We start from the raw sequence: 25725 nt of genomic DNA on the forward strand, positions 1-25725 counted from the left end.
ACAGTTTCCAAGCACTGGAGATAAAATCACATCACTGCAGAGAGTTTGCAATGGCAGAAAGTGCTCGAAAGTCAATTATTTCAGCACTGTTGTAAACAATTGTTAAATGAACGGTCATAAATTGAGAACTTCCGGTATAAGTTTAAGTCTTGAAAGTGCACTCTTCTTTTGCTAACTGTCCACCCCCTACAATGGCAGTTAATCCTCACTCAGTTTTTTTCTCCTTATGGCTTTCCTGGTCCCACAAGATCTTTACTTTTCACCTTATCATCCTTCTACATTCTTTATAACAAGTTTTGTCTGCACATTCATCAGTTTTTGCATCTTCTGACAAGACTAGCTAGGGAGATACAACTCCTTCCATCCAGTACTGCTGAAATAATTCCAAGGTCCCCCAGTTTATTTTGGACCTAATTTTGATTTGTCCTGCTGCCATTTTCTCTCCATTCCTTATCAAGTCTTACTGACAAAGTTAGTAAAGATGGTAGGAATGATGTCCCTTCTGTGTTCATTACGCAACCAGAATATTGTGATAAGCAAAAATAACAATAGAATCAATAATGATAATAATAGTAGAACCAAAAATCATTAATACTAGAACTAATAATAATAATAATAATAATAATAATAATAATAATAATAATAATAATAATAATAATAATAGAGCCATTACTACAGAGAGATGCTTGGAAGAGAAACTTCTATAGTTGAATTATGTAGCAGTTGTTGGTGAATAAAACATTTGTACTGTTTACCATAGGAAGGCGATAACAAGAGGAGACTTAGTTTCTAGAGCTGTAAAACCATGAGTTCAGGTAACAAAAGTGCCAAATGTGTGTTTGTTCTGCCTGCTTTTTCTTACATAGTTGATTGTAGATCGCATTTGGAAGCTCTTCTTCGAACTGTACTGTGATTTTGGACTGCGATTAACTTGCAAAATTAACTTGCAGAGTTAATCAGGTTAAACTTCCAGTTTTAATAGATTCCTCCAGCAGTAGTAGACAAAGGCATGGTAGTTTTAAGATGAAACGTTTACTAGTTGGCTTTTCCTTTTCAATATAACTTGACTGGCTGGTACCAAAATCAGTACAATAGAATTATTGGCTGTTCAGTGTGCATGCATAAATGCATGTTCCCAAGTCATAGATTGGTGGAAAAAACTAAAATGTCATATTGTTGCTTTATTTAAGGCGTACTGTTAAGCTAACATGAGTTCCAATTATGCTTTATCATAGTGCAACATCCATCAGCTGAAGAGTCAGCCTTGCTGGAGCAGCAGTCCTCCGTGAACTATCTGAGGCCTAAGAAGCAGCGGCCTCAAATGTTAAATTTAAGCGAAGTGTCTGGGATCTTGCGGTCCAGGCCAGCCAGACTGGACAGCCCTTCAAGCAACCGCTATGCCGGAGACTGGACTGCTTGTGGAGAGAACTACTTTGTTAGTCCCAAAGAAGCTCTGAGTGAAGCAGACTATGATGATGTTCCTTCAGAAGAGGCAGAAAGTGGGGACGATGGCAGCAAAGTGGATGCTTCCAGAACGCTGCTCCGCCGGCCCATTTGCATGTCCAAAGAACACACCTTTCAGGCCTATCTGACAATGCAAACAATGGATTCTGCGGTGAACCATCAAGTTAACCTCAAAAACTTGCAAGAAAGCATTGATACTTTGATAGGAAACCTGGAACGGGAACTCAATAAAAACAAGCTCAATATGAGTTGTTGATCACTTCGCTTTGCTATGTCTCCAGTTTTGTATGTCCCTTCTGTTGTATACCACCAGGAGAGTATAAGGAAAAGGATGAGTTTTGGATGAGGGAGGACAGTCTGTATTATAATTGCATTGGGCAATATTGGAGATCACTGTATTAGTTAGGCGTTCATATTACAGTCTTTCTCCACCATTTGAAAACATGTTACTTTTTATAAAACAATTCTGCAATATTCCTTGTCAAGGTACTATGCACTTAGGAAATTTGAACAGTTTATCGAAGATATATAATGCCTCATCTCTATCTTTGTTATACTGGAACAGTACACTTTGTTCCTGAAAACTTAGCCCTGGTACGGATGTTCTCCCAGAAGAGAGGAGATTAATGTTGCTACTTAAGTGATAATATGCGGCACAAACTGTATGTAGATCACGTTGTATTATATTGACACCTTTTCACTTGCAATGCAAAGGCTGCTATGGGGGGGAAAAAAGGCTTTTTGATAGTTCAGTTGTATGAATATTGTTGTATTCCTGTAGTAACACTTTCAAGCAACTACTTAAAACTTGCAAAAATATTTTTTCTAACTCTTGTAGATATTTATACGTGAAAAACATAAGGCGTGATTTGGGCCTTTCTAGTTGAGATACGTTTCATTGCGCAGGATAAAAGTTTCTTCTCTCTCCTCCAACCTGGTGCTCTGAACTTATATTAAACTACAATTCTTTAATTTCCTAGCATAGTGATGATGATGATTGTGTGTGTGTGTGAGACAGAAACAGAGAAAGAAAGACAGACCAAAAGGTGGGGGTAGATTAGCATAGGAAATATCTTTTCTTCATAGAGAGCAAGCCCTGGGACCGTATAAAATGAGTCGTTGTGCACTATTTCTATAGTTTGCTCACCCTTCCCCCCCCCTCCCCCCCATGCCAGTCAAGTAAAACTGCTGATGCGGGAGGTTAGTATTTTTTTATGCCCTACTGGAGATGTTATACATGACAGCACTGTAGAAAAGAATACATGTAGTTCAGGGTTGAATTGTGGAGTCCTTGGTGCTTTCTGAGCTTGGCTGCTCCTTTGCAAATGTTTATCCAGCTAAGTAGCATCAGCATTTTAACGAGTAATGAAACGTCTCAAGCAAACAGTCATGCTCAGATAGGACCAAGGACTCCATGGGACAGCCCTGTGCCCATCTGTCCCATTCTAGATCTGACTAAAGAGAGCTGAAAAGAGACTTGCCTATTGTGTTGTCAAACGATCACACATAAACAGTTGTGGGATACCCTGGACAAGAAAGTGGTTGAACACTGAGATATTTGAAGGCTGCAACTAAAAGCATACAAATTACTTTAAGGTATCCACGATAACAAATTGTGTAGACACAATGGCCTGTTTGTCACACCTTTCTGAAATCCTCATTGTGAAACTAAAAACATGTTTCTAGAGATGCTTTGAGACTCGATTGCTTGGCAGAGACCATAGCAGCTACCAAATCAAAACATTTTTTTATTGTGATCCAGCAGAGTTATTCTACTAAACTGTCCACAAATATGCACATTTTAAAAATATGTAATGACTTTAAATGCAGATCTTTAACCTGATCAGCCTAATGTTAGCACTGTGCATAGGCAATAATCAATGCAGTCCAGGGTGTTGACTGTGTTAAAGCATCTCCAGATATAGTGAACCATGCTTAGGCATTATTATATCAGTCTCATTGGATTGGAAATACAGAAACGTAACTGTGTACCTCATTACAGGTAGTGCTTGACTTATGACCACAATTGGGAATGGAATTTTGGTTGCTAAGCGATGTGGTCGGTCAGCAAGTCGTCACATGCCCAAACCCGTTTTTACAGCCATTTTACTATGATTGTTAAAACAAATCACTGTGGTCATTAAATGAATCCTGGGTTGTTTTAAGTCAATCACATAGTCATAAATGCAAGCCAGTTGCCAAGTGCCTAAATCAGGGGTGTCCAAACTTGGTCCCTTTAAGACTTTTGGACTTCAACTCTGCTGCTTTGCTGGCTGAGGGACTCTGGGAGTTGAAGTCCAAAAGTCTTAAAGGGACCAAGTTTGGACACCCCTGGCCTAAATGGTGATCACATAATGGGGTAGGAGAGCTAGTGTGATGGTTGCAATTTCGAGGATGGATCATACGTCATTTTTTTCTGAGGCCTTTGTAACTTTGAACCATCATTAAATTAATGGTCATAAGTTGAGTACCTTACTGTGTATCTTGTCCAGTTTTTCCCCCTGAATAGGGAATTTTCCCTTCTGCTATGCTAATGGGAAGCTCCTCAGTTTTGATAGTTGTGCTGCTTCTTTATTTGTGATAAAGAACCACTTCTTATATACTTTAAACCTGTCCCCGTAATACATTTCTACACCTTTATCCATCCTAGGGAGACCCCCCCAAAGAGTTCGCCTCTTTTTCAAAGATTGATATGGATGAAGAAAGTGCCTTTTAAAATAATGTGTTTTAAATGGCCTGAAACATTTTGAAGGTCTTTATTCCAATTGGTCTACCTTCTTTAATCCCAAGAATATCCTTAAGTGCTAAAACGATCAATGTATTGTTTATCTTGCCAGGTTTCTTAAATGAATATTGACAGCTTTTCCAGTTTGTTGTAAGAAGGGTAAATTTTAATAAATCCTGATTGGATTGGTCTGCAGATTTTTGATATTCGCTGTGAACCAAAGTAAATACAAGCCTGATGCAAATTTAAGTTCTGTCTGCAATTAGGCAATAAGACCCAACCAGCAATAAATTGCAACCAGGTGCCTCTTAAAAAAAAAGAGATAGCAATGGAGTAGAATATGTCTTAAATGGCATACCTTTACAAAATATTAGTTATCAAGCAGGGGAAGCCATTATCTTTTAAAGTGTGTTTTGAACACTGTTTGCTTTGCATTAAGCTTCATCAACTGATGTCTTCAGTTGTTTGGGGATCACAACTTCCTCAATCCAATCTAGGAATTCTGGGAATTATAGTCTTAAGATAGCTGGAGGACAAGGAAAGGGTACCCTATATCAGGGGTCTCCAACCTTGTGGACTTCAACTCCCAGAATTCTGGGAGTTAAAGTCCACAAGTCTTAAAGTTGCCAAGGTTGGAGACCCCTGCCCTATATTATAGGTCTGGTTTTTCTCCCCTGTTTATTTACATTATCAGTTCTTCTCTCTTTTTTTTTTGTTATGGATCTGGTACAAGTGCTATTTAATTTGTTCCTTGATATTGACTATTATAATTATTTTAGCTATTTATTGACAATAGGATGACTGAATTTGGTGCATGATTTTTGCCACATTTTCCTTAAAGAAATATTTCAGCATTGTATACAGTCTGGTTAATTTATTATGATTATGATGATGATGATTAAAGTGGCGGTACACAACTACAGTCATTTCAATATAGTGACACAGTTTAAAAGCATATATTTTAACCTGAAGCATTTATTGATAAGCTGATGTATTTTTTTTAAGCATATGTACAGGAAGTGAATTATTTTTGAACTATGTTAATTCTGAATAAAACCCAAAATTGAAAATAATTTTGATTTTGTATTTTTGTAAAATGTTATTTTAAGAATGAGACTGTTAACTCGTGCGAAAAGACTATATTTGCAGGATTGTTAATCTGGTTCGCTATGAAATGGGAAGAACACAAACTTAATCTAATGTATCAGTTTGGATAATGATAGGAAGGGCAAACCTTTCACAGTTGATAAGAGCAGATGGCCCTTTTATCAAGTCAGAGTTCATCTTGTCCAGAATCCTGTGAAGAAGAATGAATGGAATGGAATGGAATCACTACTTCCACTCAAGAGTAGATGTCATTTTGGATACTCTACTTGTTGCTGTCCTTGGTGTCAAATCAGTACACCTGATGGCCTGAACAACATTGGCAAGTCTACTTTAAATTATTCCAATGTTACTGAACATTCTGTAAATAGGATGCTCTTGATACACTCCTAACATGCTTACATTTTGACTTCTCTAATGTTAGAAACCAGGATGTAAGAGCTGTGCATAAATCAAACAAGTTTCATTTTTATATTCAGTGATCTGTAACTTTTTAAAGAGATGCCCTGGATAACACAGTCACTAGCAAGCATATTAATGCAACATCCCAATTTCCCTGCTGAATGGCAATTGGGACATGACTTTATGTATTTAACATACCCAACAAAACAAATATATCGCTTTTAAAAATTTCTGTCCCCATGTGCAAATGTGCAGCATCCAACAGTTAATAAATAATTCAGTGTATCATTCATTCATGTGTTGTGTAGCAGCTGCATTATTAAAAAGTAATGCAGTACATTGATGGTTTCAAAGCAAAAGTGGCACCATTCTTTATCCTGCAGTAGCCCCACTGAAATATTGTCCAGGATTTTACCTACTGCTATACTTTCAAATGTGGAAAATATGAGTGTGGCTGTGTGTGAACTCAGAATATTAACCTGGGTGAAAGGTGAGACCTGCATGTAAGTTGATAATACAAAATTCACCCTTGAGTTGTATATGGAGATTCTCAGTATCCAGGTCATCGTTGTCCCAAAGGTGCTTTTTCAAGAGGCAACTCGGCTTTTCTGTTTTTTCTTTGAAGACAGTTTCACTTCTCATCCAAGAAGTTTCTTCAGCTCAGAGTCAGTTGCTTCTTGAAAAAACACCTTTGGGGCACTCTTTGAGTTGGCTTTATTTTTTGTTTTGTTTTAACACCACACCTTCCACAATGCCACATTTTACAAATAAATAGGTGTTTATTAAATCTGCATTATGACACTACAGCAAATTAATAAATATTGCTTAAGTATGCATTTATTATACATAATATAGGGATAGGGAAAAATAGCACCTACACGTTTGTCTGCTATCTTTGGCCATTCTCATTGACAAAGGCACAATTAGCAATGAAATAAAAATAGCTGGGTGTCTATTTCATGGAAGGACTTGCAGTATAAATTATATATGTTGAGAGTCACAGCTATTCTGAAGTTGCTCATTATTGTTAAGTAGTGCTAAAACTACATGTTTCTCGAGGGGCTAAATTTATCTGGTCCCTTGATTAATCCAAGTCGAACCAATATGGCTTTCTCCAAATCCAGAAATTCTACGTAATTTTGACTGGTCTGTTCTTCCATTAATTCTCTTGATCGCTGACCACCAACCACTTTCTGCAAAGAGAAGAGAAGAATGAAGGGGGAGGGTGGGGAGAAATGATAAGTTACCCTACACAACAGGCATTTTTCCCCGAGTCTCACCAGATTCCATCTTTACATTCCTGAGATGAGATCTACTTTCAAAATAGCCAGCAATATTGTATGCTAAATGTTATTTTTAAAGTAACTTATTACTCAAGAGGAGTCCTATGGGACTGGGTGGCTATAATAAATTTAAATTGATAGTAATATTTTAGAACAGCCTTCTCAGCTTGAGGTTCTCAGAAGGGTCGGGAATGCAACTTCCAGGATTCCTAAGTGGCATGGTTATGCGATACGCATCTTATTCCAGTTTGGCTGGAGGGCATTGTGCAGGTAGCCCTCGACTTACAACCAGTTGCAACTACACTGAAAAAAATGACTTACAACTGGTCCTCACACTTACAACTATTGCAGCATCCCCACAGTCATGTGATCAAAATTCAGGCACTTGGCAACTGGCATGTATTTATGCCAGTTGCAACATCCCAGGGTCATGTCATCACTATTTGTGACCTTCCCAGTTGACTTCTGACAAGCAGTTACATCACAACCGCAGTGATTCTTTCAACAGCTGACAAAAAAGGCTGTAATATCGGGCACAATTCACTTATCACCTTGCTCAGCCAGGAAAATTCTGGTCTCGATTGTGGTTGTAAGTCAAGGACTACCTGTACAATGTGATGGAAACAATTATAGGGGCAAAATAAGAAAAGAAAGCCGACTCAGTACCAATTTTGGCTTTTCTGCTTCCAGGAATTCAAAATGAAGTATGGATTAACTGCAATTAGCCCAAACCATCATTTGGTTTTGGATTAACTAAAATATAGTATTGTAGATATTTTTTTTAAATGGAAAACTTCCTGTCGCTGAAGAAAGTTAAAATAAAGTAAAAACTTGCATTTTATTTTTTCCCCCTTTCCTCATTATTGCTTGCCACAGATTGCAAGCCTAAGAGTAAGGAGTGTTTAAGTCTGTATTGGTTTGTAACATTATCTGAGAATGTTTTGGCTCCAGAGAAGGATAGAAAACCTTGTAAAAATAATGATTAATAAAGAATTAGGTCACAATGAAAATATTCTTTCTTACAGAAAACATGGATGCTAAGGATATTCAATTGGCCACAATCCCCTACACCATAAACCCACTTATTTTAATCGTACTTTTTCATAGTTCATTTGCCCAAGAAGTTAGCAAATTAAATAATATTCATAACAGCCTTCTCTTAGCTTTTCAGTCTCTAAAGATCTTACCGTTCTCTTCATCATCCTTTCATACTCAAGTGCCACCCTTTCTTGATCTCTGAATTCCTGCCGCTGCTCAAAATACTCCAGATGTTTGACTTCTCGGTCAAAGTAATGAAGAACACTGGAACGCTGACATTTTCAATGTATGTTTAATTATGATGAGCATGGTTTGTCCATTCATAAAAACATGCTTAGCTTTATACAATTACAAGAACTGAAGAAACCTGAATACTATCTAGCCTGCATTTCACAGTGGAAGAGTAGGATATAAATGTGAGAAATAAAAATGAATATTTTGTTAGGCTTGGAGAATGCCAGTGCCATCCAGATATTTTCAACAAAAATCTTGCCAGTGGACTTGTTATTGGATGCTGAAATCCAGAGTATCTGGAGAGCAACATTTGCTAAATCCAAGAAGTGTAATTGTTCACCAGGACAGAAACCGGGACATGGTCCATTCTGGTCCTGCCTTAGGCATGAAAGATAATGGAGTGGCTTTGGGCCAATCAACTCTCTCTCAGCCCAGCCCACCTCACAGAGTTGTTGCTTTGTGAGAAAATGGGAGGAGGAAAAATTATTGGGTAATTTGCTACCTTGAGCTATTTATAAAAATAATAAAGGTGGGGGTATAAATAAAAAAATTAAAATCCAGTCACTACAAATGTGATTATTTTACTGATTAATTGAAGCTCTCCCAAATGCTATTCAGGCACTTTCTTCCTGTATAACTGACTTGATACTACGGTTTATATGTAATGAAATCCTTCCTCTTTTCTGACCTTTGCAATTGATCTATGGGATAGCAGCTTCATTTGCACTATCCTATTGCCTTTCTTAAGGGGGACACAATGACTCAGTGGCTAAGGCGCTGAGCATATTGATCAGAAGGTCGGCAGTTTTGTGGTTTGAATCCCCAGTGCCGGATAATGGAGTGAGCTCCCGTTACTTGTCCCAGCTTCTGCCAACCTAGCAGTTCGAAAGCATATAAAAAATGCAAGTAGAAAAATAGGGACCACCTTTGGTGGGAACATAACAGTGCTCTATGCACGTTTGGTGTTTCGTCAGGCCAGCCACATGACCACAGAGATGTCTTCAGACAGCGCTGGCTCTTCAGCTTAGAAACAGAGATAAGCACCGTCCCTAGAACCAGAAACGGCTAGCACAAATGTGAGGGGGAATCTTTACCTTTACCTTTACCTTTATTGCCTTTTTTGAATCGGATGTTTCTTGCCTAATGTGGCCTAAACCTCAGTTTTGTTTGTTAAATGGCAGGGTTTGCTAGGTGCCACAAGTTGCCCCATGCTACTTTATTCTGCAACTTTTAATATCCACCCACAAAAATTTATGAAATGAGTTACAAACCTCATTGCTGGAAGGGTGAATTAATGACCATGAAATTTCTAAAATGTGCAAGGTGCCAAAATCATCAGCAACTGCTAGGAAGTGTTGCTTTGCTGTAGGAGAAGACAGAAAATATTATTGCGGGTGTAAACATACAACTTCTGACCATTGGTAGAATATTGGCTTTCATGATTTGATGTTGATGAATAGGTGTGAAATGCTCATTTCCAGAATATATTCTTCCACTTGTTCCCCAAGCAAATGGTACTAAAACCTGTTTTATAACAGGTTGATATAACCTGCTAAAATATATTGGTTCATGATTTTGGAATAGAGTCGGCAGATTTTTGATCTTAGTTAAAACTCTTACACAGAATTCTAATGATAAGTAAATCTGATTTATAGTCTATACTGTAGTAATGTTTCTCAACCTTGGGAACTTTAAGATGATCTTAAAGTTCTCAAGGCTGAGAAACAGTGCTATAGAGCATTTAACTTGAGGGCAAATATTTTATCATGAATACATAGCAGGGGTGAAATGCTACCGGTTTGGACCGGTTTGGCTGAACTGGTAGCGATGGCGGCAGGTGGGTCGGAGAACTGATAGCGGCAGCAGCGCGAAGCTCAGCCCACTTGCCCAGTTGTCATTACTTCCTGGTTTTAGCCAGGAAGTAACCTGTTTTTTACCCTCTCCGCATGCACAGTAGGGTTTATGCATGCGCAGAAGGTCCAAGTGCACGTGGTATGTGCACTTCTGAACCGGTAGGGAGGGTAAGTAGATTTCACCCCTGATACATAGCGTATATAATGGTTGGGCCAGAAACATAGGTTTCAATTGCTGGAAAGTGGCAGAAGCTAATTCACAGAATGAATTATAGTTAGTCCTGTAGACAGCAATTGGGATTGGGATTTCCATTGATTTCCAGTGATGCGATCATAAAGATTGAAGTCCTGCAGCTGCATCGCTTAGCCATGGCAACCCAGGTACCCTCCCAACTCTGCCCTGTGCCTTCCCTTGTGAGGCAACAACCAGCACCAAAATGTATGGCTCTAGGGCTGCTTGCCATATTATTAATTAATTAAAATTTTATGACACTCATCTTTTCTAAAAGGTGGCTCTGGGAGGCTCTGGGGTTGTACAAAAACGGCAGCTGCCCCAGCCCACCAGGTACTACGGCACAAAGCCCCAGTCACCCCAAACCCTACTGAGTCCAGCGGCAAAGGGTGAAGTTCCAGTTACAGCTCCCTTGCCACCCCACATTCCAAGGCCCATGCCGCCTCATATTTCCCCACCTCAACTGACCGTCACTATCTAACAGGGTTTGTCCCCAAAGGGAGTTTCAACCTGGAAATAAAGAGGAATTGTTCTGACTGTGAGAATGGTTAATCAGTGGGACAGTTTGCCTGCTGGAGTCGTGAATGCTCCATAACTGGAGGTTTTCAAGGAAAAAATTGGGACTACCATTTGTCCAAGATGGTATAAGGACAGCTGACTTGGGCCAAGGGTTGGACTGAAAAGACTTCCAAGCTCCCTTCCAACCCTATGATTGTATGATTCTACAGTCTTCTTGTTTCCGGTGCTGATGAGGCCTGCCTTGCAAAAGGCCTGCCTGCCCCTTTGCAAGGCAGTACAAGGCCTCCTTCCACAAGTCTTGTAAGGAAACTGCTGCATGCCACCTTGGGAGGAGAACCTTGCCTGGCCAGCAGCTGCCCCGCAGAAGGCCAAGCTGGGTATGCTTGGTTAGCGGCAGGAGCAAGAAGAGGGCAAAGGTCGGCTGGGGGAGGTGGAGTGCAGGGCAGTGAGGGCTGCAGAGTGCAGGGGGTCAAAAAGGCAGAGACAGAGCAGGGAGATAGGCAGGTGGAGGAAGTTTAAGTGCCCCTGTGGCTTTAAGTGCGGGGAGGGGGGGCACCAACAGCCCAAATTTTGATCATGTAACCATTGGGGTGCTGCAAGGGTCATGACTTCAGCGACCAAGCCTAAGTGACATTCATTCAGCACCACCATAATCTCAAAACCTGATGGAGCAAATGATTGTAACTTGAGAAGTACCTGTACGCCTCACATGACAGCAAGTTTGGTCTAGTGGTTAAGACACCAGGCTAGAAAGCAGAAGACTGTGAGTTCAAATCCCATTTTAGCCATGAAAGCTTTTGAGACAGTCACTCTCTCTCTCTCTCTCTCTCCCAGCCCAACCCACCTCACAGGGTTGTTGTTGTGGGAAAAACGGAAGGAGTAAGTTGAGTGGGATATGTTTGCTGCCTTGACTTATTTGTAAAAATGATAAAGACGGGATAAAAATAAACAAATAAAAATACTAAGCCAGAAGGATGAACGATTAACAAATGTAATGAGTCTCACCATCTAACTCTGTTTATGGGCTCACTAGTTAAATGTCCTATCTTAACAAAGTCATATTTTAGTCTTTATTTTTTGATACAGTCAAATGGCCCCAACATCCCAGATTTATAGATTTAATTATGGAATTTGGAGATGGGAATTGAAGTTGCCAGGATTGAGGAATACTGGGCAGGGACATATAAGTCTTATGGTTTATTATGACATACTGTATAAATTAGTCAGTGACTATGTGATTTTTTTTCATGCCACAACATAGTTATACTGTAACTGAGATCCAATGTCTTTTTTTATAAATGAAAAATCACTTGTATAGAGTGGAAACTAATGTTAATTCAGCTTTACCAATTCATTTTTCTATTTTTTTTCTGCCTATTACCTCCCCCTTCTCTACATAGGATTCAAGAAAGCATTTCTGCTAGCAAAACTGCACCTTCTGAAGCACCATTGTTCAATCATCTTATCAAGCTTTTATTACATGCATTTGCATGTAATATACAGCTTTTCTCTAAGTTTAATTTATAAGATTCACATCTGGACTTGTTCTCTATTTTCTACAACTACTATTATTGTTGTTATTTTGCCAAAATTAGTCACCACCTTCCTTCCTTGCTTGCTTTTTTTAGCAGCTCAATCCACTTTATAATCATCTAAGAATTTAACATAACATAACATAACATAACATAACATAACATAACATAACATAACATAACATAACATAACATAACATAACATAACATAACATAACAACAGAGTTGGAAGGGACCTTGGAGGTCTTCTAGTCCAACCCCCTGCCCAGGCAGGAAACCCTATACCATTTCAGACAAATGGCTATCCAACATTTTCTTAAAAATGTCCAGTGTTGGAGCATTCACAACTTCTGCAGGCAAGTTCCACTTATTGATTGTTCTAACTGTCAGGAAATTTCTCCTTAGTTCTAAGTTGCATCTCTCCTTGATTAGTTTCTACCCATTGCTTCTTGTTCTACCCTCAGGTGCTTTGGAGAATAGTTTGACTCCCTCTTCTTTGTGACAGCCCCTGAGATATTGGAACACTGCTATCATGTCTCCCCTAGTTCTTCTTTTCATTAAGCTAGACATACCCAGTTCCTGCAACCATTCTTCATATGTTTTAGTCTCCAGTCCCCTAATCATCTTTGTTGTTCTTCTCTGCACTCTTCCTAGAGTCTCAATATCTTTTTTTTTTTTGCATAGGTTGATATTTTTTGTTTGTTTTTTGTTTTCCTCCCAACTTGGCAGCATTTCTTTATTCACATGCTGCTAATTTCTAAAGAAAGATCCATTGCAAAATTATATTTTTTATGTAGACAAATACAATTGTAGCAAACTGTACTGACGTACAAGAATAGATCCAGGGCTTAATACAAGTAATATGTGCAATGCTGATATTTTGGGTCTGAGATGCTTCATGGGTTTTCTCCAGTAGGTCCCAAATGTCAACATTTCCATCTTCTCTTCCAATAAAGAAAACTCCTGGTCTTGATAAAGACCAATGTCCAACAGTATATCTCTTTGCTGCACAGTTTGACTTAAGGAGTGGTCCACCCTGAATTAAAAACAAAAGAAATGGGTTTTTTAGTATTTTCTCAATTATTTGCCATTCACAGCTCTCAAAAATCTTACACTGTACAATCAGATAGAATTCCATATACCTTCTACAGTTTTGCTCATCTAATTATAACACCTTAAGTTCTATAAATTTTGCTTTATTTTTTATGACAGCAAATTTCTAAAAAAATAATTTAGCAAGAAAGGCAAAATCGTCCGAAACTGCTGTTGACACATAGCTGCTTGCTTCTACATAACACATACACTACACTACACTACACTACACTACACACACACACACACACAAATTAAGCCCTGGCAAAAAAATCTCAATGGATTTAATAACCAGCAATTCTGCCACCTCCTCTTTAGGGATTGTACTATAGTGAAAATTTTAAGTTCTTAAGGTGCGGAAATACTACTAAACTCAAAGGAGGCTGCAACGTGTTTGTGCACTTCTGTTAACATTTTTGTTCTGCAATGTCTTTTTGGAGATTTCTGGTTCCAGAAATTTTTACCGTAACACCTTCTTTCCATATTGCAAAATTCCAGCCTCCGATTGTGAGAATGATATCTTTGAAAAATGGTGATCTCTGCACAGTGTGAACAAGTCCATCATGGATGCTGTGTATATTAGATGGTTTCTGGCCTGTAGCAGAAAGAAAAACATATGAATACACGAATTATACACAAATACAAAATTTTATCATTTGTATTTACTTGTTACATCTGATTTTCTCTCACAGGGTTTTTGGTTTTTTTTTACATTTATATCCCGCCCTTCTCCGAAGACTCAGGGCGGCTTACAGTGTGTAAGGCAATAGTCTCATTCTATTTGTATATTTACAAAGTCAACTTATTGCCCCCCCAACAATCTGGGTCCTCATTTTACCTACCTTATAAAGGATGGAAGGCTGAGTCAACCTTGGGCCTGGTGGGACTAGAACCTGCAGTAATTGCAGGCAGCTGTGTTTTAATAACAGGCTTCTTACAGCCTGAGCCACACCGCTGGGCTGGGCTAAGAAGCTCGGCCAGATTTACACAATGAATCTCCTGGCTGAGGATGAATGTTAATCCTTATCTCCTTATTCGTATTCCAGTCCTTTAAACCAGTGGTGAAATCTGAACTGGTTTGCTATTGGTTTGCTGGCCGTGCATGCGCGCGTGCGTGCCAAGTGCACATTGTGCACGTGCATGTGCAATTCACGCCAAATGTGCACTGTGCAAGCATAAGCACTACATGCCAAAAGGAGGCTTGGGAAGGTAAGTAGAACGGTGGGGGGGGAGGGGAATCAGCCGTGGCAAGCAATCTTGGGAACCTTTTTTTCAAACTTTTTAAAAGCATTTTTTACTACTGGTTCGGGCAAATAGGTAGTAAAAATGCTTTTAAAAAGTAAAAAAAAAAGATTCCAATGATCACAGCAGTGCTGCGCGATCGTTGGAACCTTTTTTTTTTTACTTTTTTAAAGCATTTTTTACTAACTGTTTGCCGAAACCGGTAGTAAAAAAAATGCTTAAAAAGTAAAAAAAAAAAGTTCCAATGATCAGCTGAGCGACCATGATCGTCGGAACTTTGTTTTTTTTTACGTTTTAAAGCATTTTTAACTACCAGTTCTGGAGAACTGGCAGTAAAAAAATGCTTAAAAAGAAAAAAAGTTCTGACGATGCTAATCATCGGAACTTTTTTTTTTTTACATTTTTTTACTACCGGTTCGGCGAAGCATTAGCATTTTTTACTACTGGTTCAGGAGAACTAGCCCGAACAGGTAGCTTTGCACCCCTGCTTTAAACACTGGCGTTATACTCTGGTTACTCAATTCATCTTCCTAGTTCACGTGGCTGTATTCAAATGTTCGACATAGTTGAGGAACCAATAGAAGGGAGCAGTTGTAGTTAATGGTTGAACTGTGGGGCCTTTGGTGCTCTCTCTCCTGAGAGATCAGGATGAGGAGTTCTCATCCAAATTAGCCTCTACTATCGTTACACTTATTTTAATTGATGATTAAGTACTGCAAAAATGGATTGCCAATTCATTCAAGACATTGATCATGCAGTGGTCTTAAAAAGAGATACTATACTGAATGTCCTTTGTTCTACTGTTTTCGCTCCTTCCATGGGATCTATGGTGATTTGAAAACTGTTGGTCAGCTTTCACAATCTTGTGCTCTCAGACTATTTGACTTTCGAATCTATGCTGACTGTGAGATCATGTGAATTGAAACCCGCCACTTCTAAAACACAGCAGGCTGGGAGAAGCTGCTATAAGAAGTATTTTAATGATTCTTCTTTCTATCTCTCTATATCACCCTTTGACTTTATTCTATCATCCTCTATCATCTCCCTGTCTGTCTGTCTATCATCTATCTGTCTATCTATCATCTATCTATCATCTATCATCTATCTATTCCATCTATATCTATCGTATCATTTATCTATCATTGTAAACCCACCTGGGTAAAACCAGAGAAGAAACAAAATAAGATGAGTTAAATCTATTTTATTCTAAGGCTACATTAACAGTCTGAAAACGCAGACTTCCCACCACCACTTTTAACTGGGTTAGGGAAGATTTTCCTAAGTTTCGTTCTCTGACTGTTAAGCCACTGGCGGTTCCTGCTTTTCTTGTCTGATTGTTACTTAGACAGCACCTCTTGTCCCTTTTCCCCTAGAACATTCCCATATTCCATTACAATCATCTATCTATGGTTCTGGGCATTCACAAGTACAAAAAGAGATAGAAAGTTCATAAACAGCTTGTATGACAACATATGACCAACATTCCTCCCACACTTTCTCCAGCATGGTTTCAACTTTCATCGCTTGAGAGAAAAACCCGATCTTTAATAACTTTAATGTCACTGTGAGCCCCAGTTTGGTGTAGTGGTTAAGGAATCAACCTAGAAACCAGACAATTATGAGTTCCAGTCTTGGGCCAGTCTTTTTCTCTCGATCCTAGAAGGTAATGGCGACTATTAAAAAAAAACCCTTTGCTGAGTAAACTGCAGGACTAGTTCAGACCAGAGGTTTCAGCAGGTTCTGACCGGTTCTGGAGAATTGGTAGCGGAAATTTTGAGTAGTTCGGAGAACCGGTAGTAAAAATTCTGACTGGCCCCGCCCCCATCTATTCTCTGCCTCCCAGGTCCCAGCTGAATGGGAGGAAATGGGAATTTTGCAGTATCCTTCCCCTGCTATGCCCACTAAGCCACACCCATAGAACTGGTAGTAGAAAAATTTGAAACCCACCACTGGTCCAGACAGTTGAGAGAAAAGTCCCACCACTCACAAAAGAATTTAATTGGGGGCACCCATGAGAATCTCTGGATAGAGATCATTCCATGAGGAAAGCTTGGCTTCTGGTCCCACGGCTTGATTCGTGGGACCTTAAAGGGCAACTAGCCAACTGGTATCAACTGGTGATAGAAACCATAGGCACCAGTTGTTCTTCAAATAACCAGGCCCTAAATCAATTACTAGTGTATTCGGACAACCATTTTTTAAAATACTAATTCAAAACAACAAAGTGATCCATGTTTACAGAAATCCAACATATATGTTGTGCTTTACAACTTAGTTTTTTTTTTCTAAAAAAACCCCCTCACTATCTGGGTCCTACCGCCATTTTAGAAATATTGAGAAATTTAAGACATACTAAGCAGTCTTCCTGAGTCACCATCTCTTTCCATCTTCCAGTCTGAATAAAGAACTTCACCGTCCTGCAAAATGCCACAAAAATGTAATTAGCAAGGGGAGCAGGAACGCAGATGAAAGATTGGTTACAGAATGTGATCGCCTTTGAAATTTACAAAACTCTTGGAAATGGGAAGTATTTTATTATCTTGACATTTAGATCTTTGCAGTCTGAAAGCTACCACGATTCAGTACTGATACTTAATAGGGCCTCTGGTGGCTCAACAGACTAATGCAGTCTGTTATTAACAGCAGCTGTTTGCAATTACTGCAGGTTCAAGTCCCACCAGGCCCAAGGTTGACTCAGCCTTCCATCCTTTATAAGGTAGGTAAAATGAGGACCCAGATTGTTGGGGGCAATAAGTTGACTTTGTATATAATATACAAATGGATGAAGACTATTGCTTGACATAGTGTAAGCCGCCCTGAGTCTTCGGAGAAGGGCGGGATATAAATGCAAATAAAATAAAGAATAAAAAATAAATAAATACTTTAAAAATATGCTTTATAATACAATCCCTTTTTAAAAAAAGATTTTTTGGCAAGATACTTGTATTTATGGCCAAAATAACAAAGCCTTTAATCTATTCTGTGGACTGTCTGAAAGCTCAGTTTTCTTAAATCTGATAAAAAGCTCTTTTATCTGGGATACATCCTCACCAGCTATTTAATGCGCTTCATTATATTTCACATTTTTAGAATAGTGAATTTTGCTATTATTTGTTTAAATGGGAAGCAGCATAAGAAAAAATTAACAGGATCATAACCTATTTTAGTTATATTTATAGTACTGTATAATGTTTTTCATGTTCATATGGAAGTCAATAATGTTGTGTTCTGTGGAGAACATATGCTGGGGATGATACAGTGAGATTTATAGCCAGAAATTAGCCAAATATTTCATGGACGGGATAGCTTTAAAAGAAGAGAGGACTGTCTTAGTTTTATGTTTTTAAAAAATAGACAACATTCTTCTTCATTAATTCTTTGCATTGTGATAATGAAAACATAGATTCTACATACAGCAAAAAGTATATAATTTCACAGATATGAACGTATCTGATACTCAAGAATAAAGACTTTTAAACTTGAACACTCACAAAACATTTTGCACTACATTTCTTATAATTACACACTATTAGCATGGTTAGTCTCTGTTTTCATGCAGAGAACCTACTGGTGGAATTCCAACTATCCAGTCTAGTTTACTAAATTAATAGTAAACTAATTACAATAGTCTAACTAAAGTAGATTAAAATTAAGTTTCCTATGAGAACATGTCAGATAGGCCAGCAAAGATATTTCAGAAAGAGAGAGAGAAACCATACCTGCTACAAAGACATATGTCTTGACAGATCAAAGTGGGGAATCCCCTGCCCACTCCCAAGAAATGGATCTGGCTGATCTAAAACAGTATTGCCCCAGGGTTTTTCATATGAAATATGAGATCCAGTATGACTACAAGCTGATCTTTAGTGACCACTTATAAAAACCATTTCCACAAATTTCCAATTCTATAGGCCTAACCAAAAAAGTCCAAAAATACCATCATTTTGTCTTCTTGCTTTCTTTGCTAATTTGTGTATTTGTTGATGCTTTCTTAATAAAATGCATATTCTAAACAGGAGTTGTTTTATAAGCTCAATAATAACTACACATGCCTTAGATTTTCCAATAGCATTATAATGGCAGCAATTACTTTTATCCAGGGTAACTTTTTTGAGCTGTGTTATTGAACACAACTCCACCGTTTATAGAAAAACACAACCAAAGAGAATCTAACCCCGTGCTGAATTCTAGCAATGGTAATCAAACCCATATATGGGTCTGTGTAAATAGATTTACAATAACTCATTTTTCTAATGATGATGCTTTGTAATAGGAATTCATTGATCAGCTTACAACTATTCTGTCCAGAATTCTCCAGTTCTCCCATCTTTCTGAAGATAGGAAATCAGTTTGCACCCCAAAGGAAAACTTACTTCAGTTCCAACAAAAAAGCTGGTATTTATATTTTCCAGCAGCTTAAGAGGTTTCATCATTGTGCCCTGAATCTCCGCATATGGAATTTTTTCTGTGGATGCCTCTTTGCTTTGCTTGCTTGGAAGGGATGTTTTGTCTACAAAAGAATTGGAATAAGATGATTGTGAGTAAAACTTACATAATGAATTATTTTTCTCATTCATGAAAGCAGGTTAGATGACAGGGGGAAGAGAGATGTTTTTAAAATGACATCGGCGAATGGGAAATGGAAACTGATTAACTTTCTTGTTCAACTACATAAGTAGCTCTGCATAAACTGAGGGCTTACTAGTGGAATGTTTCAGGGAAGCTCACAGGTTCCTGACCTGGCAGAGAACAGAAATGAAGAAACTTCACAATCTTCAGTTTAGAAAAGTTATAAAATACTTTTGCATTATCTACTGTATTTATTTATCAAATTTAGACAGCCACCTATCTCTGAAGTGTGTGATTCTGGGAAGCATAAAATTAACGATTCTGGGTGTGGTACAATAATTAACCATTAGGTATAAAACTCTAGGAATATAAATTGTACTTAATATCATCTACTAGATACAAACTCAATGAAAACGAAGTTCATAATCAAGATTCAATCGAGTTCAATCCTTTATTTGCTTAGACCTAGTGGACAGAATCTTGCCAAACTCAAGCTATAAGCATTTAATTTACTAAATATACCCTCAAAGATGCTAGGGCCCTGATGGCGAACCTATGGCATGCGTGCCAGAGGTGGCACATAGAGTCCTGTCTGTGGGCACGCGTGCTGTTGCCAGCTGCCAGCTGGTCTTTGTGGATGCCAGAGTGCCAGAAAAGGCCTGAAAAAGGCCCCCAAAACAGCCGAAAACGGTCAAAAATAGCCCGAAAAACTGCCTGAAAAACTACCCAAAAAATGGCAAAAAAACCAAGCATGTGCACGCCAGCCAACTGGTCTTCAGGTTTCCGGCTTGCGCACATGCACGCACATTCAGGTTTGGGCACTTGGTGCTGAAAAGGTTCGCCATCACTGTGTTAGGGTATGGCTACTCTGAACCAATTCCCCACTCCCCCATCCAACTCAGGACTGTTTGCAGTCTCTTAATCTGGTCCTCTATCTGGGAAATCTCTGTGATGCCAAAAGTCTCCCCGACTCCTTCTTCAGGTACACGTTCGATCACACCTTATAAAAACTACTCAGATTATATATTAGGAAATGGAAGCATCCACAGAGGGACTCAAGGGGTCAAATGATGAACGTGGAATTGCACCGATGCAACACAACCTCTGCATCTTTTGTACCTCTCTGTCATGTTGCAGCAGATGTCTCTATTGGGAAGCCATAGTGATCATTTGGGTAAGATTTTTCTCTTTTGCTATTCACTCTGCCACACAGTTCTAAATTATGCTAATTGTTCATATATTTCCCCAAAACATAAAAATTGTTTACCTTGAATTTTGGTGTGATAGTGTTCTTCTCTGAAGCTAAATCTTATTGGACTATATTCAGCACTTGTATCTGCCTTGGGCAGATTGATCTGTTTTAGGATTTTAGAAAAGGCATTTAACAAGATGCATAATGGAAAAAAACAGATATGTTCATTTGAAAAACAATGCCAGAAACCTATTTATGCTGACACAGTTCTCTTAAAAACACAATGTTTGGGTTGCAAATATAGAATACAAACCAACCAATGTTATTCTAAGATAATTTATGATTCCTAGTTCATAATAATCATAGACACTATTAATTGATGTTGTAATTAGCATCTGACTGCTTGATTTGTTTCCATTTTTAACAATACGTTTCAAAACAATATGAAAGGAAAAAATCAGAAGAATTTAATGTTATTAAATCTTCTAAGATCTGTATCAGTTTAATTATTTTTTTCTTGTAATAAAATTTGGCTATTTCCTGTTAAGATAAAACTATTTTTGGTACATTGCATTTAAAGATATTATAGTACTGTTAATTTTTAAAAAAAAGATATTTCACATTAGTTGAAGGTCACAAATATATATGTATTATCTAACTCATATAAAAATATTATTGGCTTTGAAAGAAAGATATAAACTTATGTTTAACAAAACAAATAAAGTTTTAACATAGGTAATAATTTGAAACCGAAAAAGAGTCATGAATGGGCATGACCAAGCCATATGGGTTAGAGATCTTTCTTACAATGCTGGCACACAAAACTTGTTATCTAATCTTCTTAAAACATTATTTAAGGAGCTCATTAAACATGGTACAAGATTTTTTAATGATTAACTTTATCCTGGGGGACTGGTTTTTAACTTCATCATCAGTTAACTAACTGCTTTAAAAAAGAAATGGACAGGATATCCCAGAGAAAGAATAATAGGAATGAAAGAAATCCAACCCAAAAATTATTTTTTTAATACATAATTCCCTTTATATTAGGTAAATGTTATAACTGCCATACCAGAATGAAATTCATTCTAGCTGCAGTAGAGGTTAGGGTGCAAATTTGGGGAAATACAAGAAAAATGTTTATTTTAAAGCTGATTTCTGGGTGTATACTCGTTGGCATATTGGTACTTAATTTTATAAACAACATTTAGTTTTCTAGTTGCTTTCCTGGCATGGAAAGTAGGAGGAACAGCATCAGGGGAACTGTCCAATGAGGACTACCGGAATTGGTAGTCCAGACTGAATACTTGTATATCTGTAATAGGACAGGTTGAGCCTAAGGGCAGCATCAAAAGAGGAATCAGTCTAAGTTCAACCCTTCTTGAATTCTATTAATTCCAATTCTGTTACTGTTATCTAGCACCAATTTAATGCTGACCATTTGTTGACTAGATTCTTGTGCATAGGCATAAATCAGTTTAACTAGTACTTATTCTGTGGTCTTGATCCTTTGTGCCTGCTAGCACCACCACAGGAGTTTTTTTCTTAAAACAGGCCTAAAATCCAGCTGGCACAAACATGGGACAGAAGTAGCTTAAAGCTGCCATGTGGAATTGCCCAGATATTTTCCAAAATTGGAGGGCTAAAACACCACTTCCAAGGGGTGTGCATAAGTGCACCTGTGTGCCTACTGTCCCTGTCCTAATATTCCTTTTTACTTACTCTTTTCAATTATCCAAATTATGTTTATACTTTTACCTGTTATCTTATATATGCTTGACAAAAATAAATAAATAAAAGAAAAAGTAAATAAATAATAGGAATTTCCCCTCCTCTTTTCCTATTGGATAATCACAATTGAAAATTGAAAAAAAATGCTGCATTGTTCAAACAAAATACCCGTCAATTGAGATATTGAAGAATAATCTAGTCTAGTGCCATGTGGAGTAGATAGAAAATGTATCCTTTTGCATATTTTAAATTAACAATTAAATTAAATTGTCTCCATACTTCCACTAAGTTAAATTTCTGGTGATATGCATGGAGAACATTCCAATTTGGGGGCGGTTGAATTTTTTCCATTGAGGTTTTCTTTTCCCCAATTTGTTTCTAGATTTAAATAGACAAAAAACAATTACCTGAATGACCTATTATCCCTGGGTTTTATAAAACAAATTACATAAAATGATCTTTAATTGCTTTATAAAAAATTATTCAGACCATCTGGCATTTTTCCATTTTTTTAAAGACAAAACTTGCATTGCCGTCTCTTTCTCGATGCCTTTGGGGAAGTAAGATTCAGCTCCCCGGTTTCTGGCATATAGAGATCACACATGATCTTCCATTGTAGCAATGTTTCAACATACTCCTATATGAACCAAATTTCAACTTTTAGGAGAGGAGAGGACTAAAAATTAGGTTGAGATACGCATCTTCCTTCCATCTTAGTCATTCTTTAAAGTTCTCTGCACGTCTCTGCTGTACCTTTATGATAGGTTTCCAGGCAAGGTCTAGGTGTTTGAAAGTGGTGGGCACATCCGGTGGAACATTAATAATGCCCTCTTCCTTTTTCTTATCAGCTGAAGGTTGTAAGGTAGCCCTGTAAGCTCGGAGATCCCAAACATATATTGTGCTAGATAGATGGGAATAACAATAAAAGTGGAAGAGTGCAGGGTTGTATTTTGTATCTAAACTAAGTCTAAGCATTTGAGTAGTTTCTGCTATATCTAATCAGTATCCAAACTAAGTAGATACAAGAAAACAAATTATGTTATGCTGTTTGACAGAAAGGATATCAATAGCCTTCATTATGGCCTGCCAACCAGTCTTCAATGCACTCTAGCAGAAGTGGTATTCAGCAGATTCTGGCCAGTTCTGGAGAACCGGTAGTGGAAATTTTGAGTAGTTCAGAGAACCGGTAAATACCACCTCTGACTTGCCCCGCCTCCATCTATTCTCTGCCTCCCGAATCCTAGCTGATTGGGAGGGAATTGAGCTTTTACAGTATCCTTTCCCTGGAGTGGGGAGGGAATGGACTTTTTACAGTACCCTTCCCCTGCCATGCCCACCAAGCCACGCCCACCAAGCCATACCCCACCCACCAAGCCACACCCACAGAACCGGTAGTAAAAAATTTCTTTAGCAGAGTGATGGTGTTTGGGGAAAAACTGTTCTTGTGTCTAGTTGTTCTGGTGTGCAATGCTCTATAGCATAGTTTAGAGGATAGGAGTTGAAGCAATTTATAAACAATAGAGATTATTTATATCTTCCCTCCCAATTTTGACATCATGATTCAATAAGTTACAATCCTGGTTTGAAGATATATTTAAATCATACCTCCCTGACTGAATCACTGGAAAGAGCATTATAAAAATCTAGATTATTTTTGCTAATTTGGACACATAAGAACTAATAGGAGGAGGGAACTCACAGACATATAACTGCATCTTCATATAATACATTTTTTGAATAAAATATTACCAGTCTGGTGAACAGGTCATCAGCTGCACACAAATTCCAGCTCTGTTTTCAAAAACAGTACCCATCCTGTTGACCTAAGAAAGATTAAGCAAAATACCATTTCATATTAGAAACAGGAGAATAGCAATGATAATAAAAAAAATACTACAAAGAGATAGATGTTCCAGGATGGGCAAATTCAGAAGTTGGAAGAGGCAAGCGGCCAAATATGGAGATTGTGTTTTTTTCCACTTTTTGGCCAATTATTACATTCTCCCAGGTTTATTCAAGGCTGCACAATATTTCCAATTAAAAGAAAGCAGAAAACTTTGCACAGATATTTTGGAAACCTTCATGTTCATATTTAGAAACACCAGTTTTGTAACGGGCTTGCTAATTTGTTAAACAGCCAGTTGTTCTTGGATCACTGATCGCCTTACGTTAGTAGAAAGTACAATAAAAGTAACATCAATTCCCAGTTGAGAAAATAAAAAGTGAACATACTGCACATTACTTAGTGAGCACTGTAGCTGGGCACAAATGAAAATCATCCGACTGCTTTACAATATTTTTTTGAAATTATACATTTTTCTTCCACAACAATTCTTCCAAGCCATGTGAAAGAAAAGTTCTTGTGAATCAGCCCTTGGATTCCCCAGGAATAAATAATGCTGGGGTTGTTATTTGTTGCAAATTGAGACACAGAGACTGTCTTTTAAGTATTTTTTTGTTAGGTTTATAACCCAACTTTTGTTTCAAGAATCTGAAGAAGCAGAGAGAACACAACAGAATGTCATCTGGTTGATCTCAAAAGCTATGGAAATTGTTTGGAGGAGCTAATGATGACTTTGAAGATACAAAGGAAGCTTCCATGATAGTGTATGGATCTAATGTTAGGTTCCTTTGAACTTTCACAATAGCCACCTTCTGAAGTAAGAAGACTGAAAAAAATCTGGTGGTGTTTGTATTTTTTCCCCCTTAGTGACTCAAGAGGAAAGAGTAATATTTGAATCTTACCTCAAAAAACTCTGGCAGCCAGTGAATATCAGTTATTATAGATTTATGGCCGTATTCTATAGATGAGACTGCACAGTACCTCACCAAGTGTGGCTCCTTTCCTATTTGTTGTTCCAGCATGAAACTGGGCTAAAAATTGAACATAACTATTAACACTTAAGAAGAAACCAGCTATCACTCTTTTAAAAACCAAAACTAAGTTTATAGACAAGATGGACAACATATAAGTTTAATGAACAAACAAATAAATAAATCCTTTCTTTAAAGTATGAGGATCTTATAATATTCACAGAAATTGATGATGCATTTGCCATCATCAGTGGGAGGAAATAAGGAAAATATATTGGCTGGGGTGGAGAGGAGAGCTGAGCCACTCAAATGTAACAAATTATTTCTTGTAACATGGCACAGATATTTGAGCCTCAGATTTTCCTTCTCGCTTTCCTCTCCTGTCCAAGAGCCATAAGGTTTGAAACATTCAGTTTTAAATAAACCACACTTTTCTGTTGTGTCAGACTGAGATTTGTTTAAATAATAGTACCATAGACCCGACCCTTGGTTTTCTGTCTTATTCTGAAACCACAGTCAAAACAAAGCTTTGAGCCAATTTTAGGCTGAATGTGAAACTTATGTTTGTTGGAAAGTCCAAGTGAAAACTCCTAATTCTATTTAGCACTATTGGAGGAGGTGTATGAGACCCATAAACCTTAGACCCATGATGGCGAACCTGTGGCATGCGTGCCATAGGTGGCACACGGAACCACATCA

The 25725-nt window shown here is 37.9% G+C and overlaps 2 protein-coding genes across 3 annotated transcripts in view; one reads left to right on the forward strand and one right to left on the reverse strand.

Annotated features, from left to right (window-relative positions):
- The window catches only part of SYDE2 (synapse defective Rho GTPase homolog 2), a 47665-nt gene extending 42403 nt beyond the window's left edge, over positions 1–5262 (forward strand). Inside the window, exons 7-8 of one of the 2 annotated variants that reach the window (XM_058175269.1) lie at positions 761–815; positions 1236–1370. In XM_058175269.1, coding sequence (XP_058031252.1) covers positions 761–771 — 11 coding nt within the window. In that variant the 3' untranslated portion in view covers positions 772–815; positions 1236–1370. Of the gene's footprint in view, positions 1–760; positions 816–1235 lie in introns of both variants that reach the window. The other variant, XM_058175268.1, reaches the window with a different exon arrangement.
- Positions 5263–6481: 1219 nt separating this feature from the next.
- The window catches only part of DNAI3 (dynein axonemal intermediate chain 3), a 49262-nt gene continuing 30018 nt past the window's right edge, over positions 6482–25725 (reverse strand). The window contains exons 13-23 of the mRNA XM_058178607.1: positions 24958–25086; positions 23962–24035; positions 22966–23113; positions 20557–20644; positions 19094–19230; positions 17074–17137; positions 13943–14073; positions 13218–13422; positions 9522–9613; positions 8166–8288; positions 6482–6888 (exon numbers count right to left, since the gene is read on the reverse strand). Coding sequence (XP_058034590.1) covers positions 6739–6888; positions 8166–8288; positions 9522–9613; positions 13218–13422; positions 13943–14073; positions 17074–17137; positions 19094–19230; positions 20557–20644; positions 22966–23113; positions 23962–24035; positions 24958–25086 — 1341 coding nt within the window. The 3' untranslated portion in view covers positions 6482–6738. The remainder of the gene's footprint in view (positions 6889–8165; positions 8289–9521; positions 9614–13217; positions 13423–13942; positions 14074–17073; positions 17138–19093; positions 19231–20556; positions 20645–22965; positions 23114–23961; positions 24036–24957; positions 25087–25725) is intronic.

Source organism: Ahaetulla prasina, chromosome 3 (genome assembly GCF_028640845.1).
Source record: "Ahaetulla prasina isolate Xishuangbanna chromosome 3, ASM2864084v1, whole genome shotgun sequence".
Taxonomy (NCBI): Eukaryota; Metazoa; Chordata; class Lepidosauria; order Squamata; family Colubridae; genus Ahaetulla; species Ahaetulla prasina.